Below are 6,935 nucleotides of genomic sequence, written 5' to 3'. Positions count from 1 at the left end.
GAGGTGACCTCCAAATGTCTTGGAGTATTTGGCACAGATTCCTGTCCCCCTCTTCTTCCTTAGTAATTGTAGCTGAGCTCACTCCTGCTGTGTTGGACAAAGACTTTGGTTTCCAGTCTCCTCAACAGGGAGTCTATAAATGGGAGTGATACACTGCAGTTGTTTATTGAGGAATGTCTGTAATCTTCATGTTTGTTACATGTTTAATTGAAAAATAAGTGAAGAAGGATTTTTGACTGATTTGTTTGAAGGTGGGTGCTGTATAATAAAGTATTTGGCCAATCCTTGTTGCTGGTTCCTTGGAATTTCCTGAGCAACAGGAGAGCCCTTGGACCATGCATGATATGCAGAGTGGCAGCCTAGCCTTGCCAGAAGTACCAACCAAATGATTAGAGGGTTGGGGCTTTGAGCCATGTGGTATCAGTCCATCCTCTAGGGAAGGGAAGGGGGCTAGTGACTGGGTTCAACTGTGGGGTCAGGGATAGAATCCACTATACCTATGTAATGAAAGTCCAATTAAAACCCTGGACACTGATGCTCAGGTGAGCCTCCCTGGTTGGCAGTACTCTGTGTATTGTCACACATAAGTTTGTAGGTAGCCTAATGTGTTCCTGGGAAATGACAGGAGCTTTTCATTTGGAAGCTCCTAGACCTTTCCCAATCTACATCTCTTCCTTAGGCTGGTTCTACTGTGTCTCTTTCAGCTATCATTAAATTTATGATGACAATGTAATATTGTATGGTGGTGCATATCCATGATCCAGTGACTCCAGAGGCTGAGGAAGGAGGTTTTCAAGTTCAAAGCCAGACTCAGCATCTTAGAAAGGCCCTAAGCAATGTAGAGACATCTTGTCTCTAATAAAAAATAAAAAAAAAAGGTTGGGTTGGGGCTGTGACTCAGTGGTTAAGCACACCTGGGTTCAATCCCTGATACCAAAAACAAACAACAAAAACATGGCCCTTTGTCCTGAGTTCTGAGAGTCATTCTAGTGAGTTATCTAACATACAGGGGTAGTGGGAACCCCTGAATTTGTAGCCAGCTGTCAGAAATGAAGGTGGTCTGGGGACTCCTCAATCTGTGAGGGCAGCCTTGTGAACTACCATGTTTTTAACCCATGAAGTTTATCCCAATTCTGAGCAGTTGGCATCAGAAACTATTACAGTGCAAAATCTAAAAGCACTCAATTTCTATTACACACACACACAAACACACCACACTATCCTAAATATGAAACTATGCTAATCTATTTCTGAATTTGAAAAACAGGAGGCACCATTACATTTTTCTAAGGAAATATTTAATTGGCAGTTTTCTAGAAGGAAAGCTTTTCAAGTAGTACAAAAATATGAAACCAGCCAGGTGCACTGAGAAAACGTGGGAAAGTCAAATTCTTTTTCAAAGTAACTCCCAGCTGGTGAGAACCTACTGGAAGCTCCCTTCTCAGAGGAAGCATGAGACATGGCCTTCAGCAACTGATAAGAGTGGTGAGATGATGAAGAGAAATTTCTTAAATGGTTATCACAAGACCAGAGACCCTCTGGAAGGTGTGGTCATTCATTGTGGCTCCCCACACATTAGAGATTTAGTAATTTACCAAAACATTGAATCATCTCCATAATTCAATTTTAGAACACCCCTCCCCCTGTCCCCATAACATTGTGGTCACTCTCATTTGCCATTCTCCAGGACACCACTAAATCTCATTTGTCTCTGAAAAATGTCCTTTTCTGGACATTTCCTAAGGATAAAACCATATAATGTGGACTCTGATATCTGCCGTCTTTCACTTAGAATAATGTTTTTGAGGTTTTTATTTTTTATGACAGCCATATTTTAGTGGTTTTAGTATTAAAATAAGATTTCATTCCAAAAATTCCAAATCTACTAGCATGCAGTTGCAATGGGAATTGCTTCATGCTCAGATACAGACTAATTGTGGCCTCACAGAGAAGGTAATGTGCTACAGAGAAACAAGGACACAGGGTGTCCTATAGCAAGGGCCTTCAGTCTCATCCCCAAACTACAGCTGAACCCACGGGAGGAGGCCAGCCCAGGAAGGTCTGCAGGGCAATGCTCTCTAAAGATCCATCTCCTAGCCTAATCATGGCTGGGCTAGGTCACTGATGGCTGACCACCTGCTCAGCCTTGTCACTCTGGCCCCTGTGACACCCCTCCCCGTGATCCACAGGATGTGGTGACAAAGGACAGGCACAGTTAAACATTGACCTCCGCAGGTAGAAGTCACCAGGCAGGCCATTTTTAGCTTCCTTTCAGCTCATGTGGTGGATTTCAAATCTGAAAGGAATTTTCCTCACCTTCCTTCAGCTCCTAGGGTTTTTCTCTGGGGTGAAGAATTGATGTATGCTGAGTTCTGAGTTATACTAGTGGGTTTTCTCAGTTTTACCAAATTCAAAGAGTTGCTAGGCACAATGGCATGCACCTGTAGTCCCACACACTGAGGCAGGAGGATTGCTGGAATTCAAGACCAGCATGGGCAAAACAGCAGGATCCCATCTCAAAAAAAAAAAAAAAAAATCTTAATAATACTAACTTCTAGCATGGTAGACTAGGAGCTTGATAGACCCACTTGCCTAAAAGGTTCTACAAATTATCCAGTATAACAAAGAGCAGAAGAGCCAGCAGAGGCTCCCCACATGGTCCACATTCCAGGGTTGTAACCAGCAGGGGGAGCTCTCCAGCTTCTGAAGGGATGGCTCCATCCCCGACACCCCCGCCCCACCCCGCCAGGGTTCTCTCCAGTATGAATTCTCTGATGTGTAATAAGGGATGAGCCCTGATGAAGGCTTGCCACATCCACACCTCCAGCTTTCAAAGGGTATGTGGTTTGGGATTTTTATTTTATTTGTTTTGATACTGGGGATAGAACCTAGGGCCTCACACATGCTGGGCAAGTGCTCTACCACTGAGCTACCTTCTGAGCCCTTTTGATTTTTTATTTTGAGACAGGGTCTCACTAAGTTGTCGAGGCTGGCCTTGAACTTGGAATCCTCCTGCCTCAGCCTCCTAGGTCATTGGGATAACTGTCATGTGCCACATGCTGAGCTTTCTGTGTGTTCTCTGGTGCTCACAAAGGAAGCGCACCACAGGAGGTTCCTCCACAATTCCCACACTTGCAGCATCCCTCTCCACCAGGAGTTGTCTGATTTTTTTTTTTTTTTAATGAACAGATGTGACCAAAGCCTATATCACACTCATTACCCTGGCAAGGCTCCCCCACTATAAATGTCTGCTGTTGAGTAATATGTGTCTTCTAGCTGACGCGTCCCTCCTCCACTGCAGTCACATGGCTTCTCCTTAGCACCAGCTCCTGGTGTTTGGTAAGAGAGGGGTGTGACTCGAGGGCTGCTCCACAGTGTGTACTGCTGATAGCAGACAAGATGTCCTCCAGCAGAAGGACCTTACACTCCCAGGGTCTCTGCACTCTGCCTGTCCGCCTCAAAGCTGTCCTGCATTCACGGAACTCATGGTGGGGGTTTCCCAGCATGACTTTTCCGGTGTTTAATGAGGGATGCAGGGTGGGCAAAGGCCTTCCCACATGCATTGCACTTGTAGGGCTTCTCCCCGGTATGAAACCTATAATGCTAAGTGAGGTATGCACTGTGGCTGAAGGCCCTCCCACACTCGTTGCAGCTGTAGGGCTTCTCCTCCCTGTGGAACCTGTTATGTGCGATGAGGGAGGAGCTCTGGCTGAAGGTTTTCCCACATTCCCTGCACTCATAGGGCTTTTCTCCAGTATGAGTTCTCTGGTGTTTGCTCTGGCTAAAGGCCCTCCCACACTTGTTACATTTTAGGGCTTCTCCTGGGTGTGGAACCTGTAATGCAGGACAAGGGAGGGACTCTGACTGAAGGTGTGGCCACACTCCTGGCACTCGTAGGGTTTTTCTCCTATGTGAGTTCTCTGGTGTTTAATCAGGGATGAGATATGACCAAAGGCTCATCCACACTCACTGCACTCATAGGGCTTTTCTCCGGTGTGGCATCTCTGATGACGCCTTAGTTCTGACTGGAAGTGGAAGGACTTCCCACATTCATTACACCTGCAAGATTTTCTCTCTGGGTGGCTTCCCTGAGAGTTACTTCTCTTTAAAAACTGTCTCAGTTCTGTGTCATATTTATAGGATCTTTCTCTCGTGGCAACACTGTGTTGGTTAAGGTTGGACTTAAGGACTGGTCTCAAGCCTACACTTCTTCCAAGTCCACTCCATTCTTGATCCGTCCTAAGGATGGGAGTAGATTTGTGAGTGACTGGCATCTCCTTCAGATGTCTCTGTTTGACCTGATGCATCCCTAACCTGTGATCATTGCAAGCACAAGTGATTTTCAGTTTGGAGGATGAGAGCTCATCTTGAATGTGTTTTTACACTGCTGATATCTGGAATAATTCTTTGGAAACTCCCTGACTTGACATTGATTCCTTGGCTTTAGGCCTTCTTTTCTAGTCTGTAAGAGGAAAAAAAACCATTTTACTATTACCTGTTTCATGTGCCAAGAGGAAGTAAACAACAATGAGTGAAAGATGATGGACCTTTAACGATATCTAAAGGGGCTTGCAGATTCTTTCAGGAATGGCTCGTGTCAGAAGATTTGGGAAGTGTCAAAAATAAGCGATGAGCAGGTTAACTGGAACCGTGTTCGGGTTCCAGTACACAAGGTTAAGTCCAAAGACTAAAGATGAGAGGGAGACAGGAAGTGTGATGGGGAAGCAGACAAAGTGTGAGGGACAGGGACAGAAAGAGACAGGAGAAATGTAAGGTGCAGGTCAGCTGGCTGCAGACCCCACCCCTCCTCATCTTTTCAGGCCTGGGGACCCGTGGCAGGTGTCTATCCAGTCATTTACTCCAGTCTCTTCAGAGCCCCTCATCACTAATCTTCCTAAAATGTCCCTTTCCTGGCATCTCTCCTCAACTCTTATCCTCCAGAGGCTCTGCAGTACCTACAGGATGATCCCAAGTCACTTCAGCTTGGTGCTTATCCTGTGCCAGCATGGGCTGCCCCTGCTTCCCAGGTATCTTCATCCACCTACTTTTTTCTTCAAGGTTCTGCATGTCTTTCAGAGACAAGCTCATGTCCTCCACAAAGTCCTCCCTTGACACCTCGGTGCACACAGTGCTGTTCCACCAGAGAACATTCCCTGGGTAGGTACAGGTACTGTGGGAGGAGGATTCTGCCCACACTGCAGGCTTGGAAGGTGAAGGAAGGACATTATGACCCAGGGAATGTGGCAGTCTCCAGCAGGCGGAATCACAGCCAGTTTACAGCCAGAAAGAGACCAAGAACCTCAGGTTGACAACTGCCAGGAAGTGGCTCTGCCCACACCCAACAAAAGTAAATCAAGTGGCCTTACAATGAATCAGTAAGTTTTGTGAGTTTGATTAGCATGAATCCTTCCCCTCAAAGCCTACTCATTATGCAGTTCTGGAGTCTACAAACCTGTGCATGGGGCCCTTGATCCCAGGTCCCCACTACAAGATAGACCCATACCATAGGTCTCAGCCAGAATTATGCTATCACCTTAGTAATTACAGTACCTCTCATTTGACTCATAATATATGGTAATACATATAATATGAACTAAAATGCAGAATTGGTGAAAGTAGTATAAGTTCTTATTACTTTTACCCTGAAGTACTTAAAAATTAAAAAAAAAAAAAAAAATATATATATATATATATATATATATATATATATATATATATCCAAGAATGAGTTAAAATAGTAATTTTAACTTAACTCTTGGTCTTGTTACCCATGGTGGTTTGGTAATGAACTGTTTGGTAAAACCATGACATCAATAACTTGATGTAAGTATGAGCCTGTGATGTTACAAGCAGAGGCTGGAAACAAAATTAGTAGTAAGAGCTGCTGTTACTGGTTATGTTTGACAAAGTATTATAGGGAAAAATAGGAGCTCCAAGAGCGTCCTAGTATGTAAAACAAACCGGAGAGTATCCAGAAATATGAGGACTTATAGGGTGGGAGACTTAACCAATTTTCCTTCCCAGTTGGCCAAAGATAATACACACAGTGGCTTTTGCATGCAAAAGGATAATAAAAAGCCTAATCTGAAGGGCCATCTCATGGTGTGGCTGTCAAACATTTCCTTTCAGCCTCTGAGTCATTGCAGATGGCTCCCAGGAAATCCTCAGTGGGAACAAATTGCTCAGAGTGAAAAAGAAAAAAAGCATGTCTTCCTGGGGGAAACCCAAGAAGCTCCTCAATTAAGTCCAAACGACAGGCATATTTAAAAAGAACTGTGAGTGAAGCTACTGCCACCGTAAGCCCACTGGAAACAAATACCTAAAAACCTGCTGAAGGTGCTGAGAGATGCATCAGGTATTCATAACCAGAAACCATCCCTGGGCCCTCACCCTGCTCAAGCAGGATGAATAACTGCTTAGTCCCAAGAGAGCTTGTTGTCCAGTGTCATCTTCACATGTGAGATGTGACTATGGAGAATACTGCCAAAGAGACTTTCCGAGGGCACGGCCAGCAGCCCAGGAGAATCACCAGCTGGAAGCGCCACCCAGAGGAGAAGCGGTCACAACCCAGATAGTTTCCCTTCAGGATCAGAGGCCTGCCAGCACCTGCCCAGTGGAATTTCATCTCTGTGGTTCTAAGCTGCTGGGATCCTCCCATGCTTCCCCTTTCTGACCAAGTGTTCATTGTGGTCTTCATGTCGCCCTTGTTAATGTGTTGGAAATACTCATTCAGATAGCTTATCCTTTTATTAAGAGGGCTCCTGATCCAGGGGAGAAACATCTGGATTCAATGCAGATACTATCACATCATCGAGGACTTTAATCATGATCCTCAGATTAGATGGGACTTTGGAGTACTCTCCCTCAGGGAGGCATTTTGTGTGCAGAAGAGACAGAAGTGAACAACTATGAGTAACAAAACAGACAGGGGTATG

General features: G+C 45.0%; 1 protein-coding gene across 1 annotated transcript; it reads right to left on the bottom strand.

The window, feature by feature from the left end:
• Nucleotides 1-2,760: 2,760 nt before the first annotated feature.
• Nucleotides 2,761-5,088, bottom strand: Znf514 (zinc finger protein 514). Its single transcript, XM_071601268.1, is given in 3 exon segments — nt 2,761-3,812; nt 3,815-4,457; nt 4,960-5,088. Coding segments are annotated over 3 exon segments (1,101 nt in total). The 3' UTR covers nt 2,761-3,483.
• Between the last annotated feature and the right edge of the window lie 1,847 nt (nt 5,089-6,935).

Source organism: Marmota flaviventris, chromosome 14 (assembly GCF_047511675.1).
Source record: "Marmota flaviventris isolate mMarFla1 chromosome 14, mMarFla1.hap1, whole genome shotgun sequence".
NCBI lineage: Eukaryota > Metazoa > Chordata > Mammalia > Rodentia > Sciuridae > Marmota > Marmota flaviventris.
Note: the sequence above shows the minus strand (reverse complement) of the source record. Positions and strands in the feature narration are given on the sequence as shown.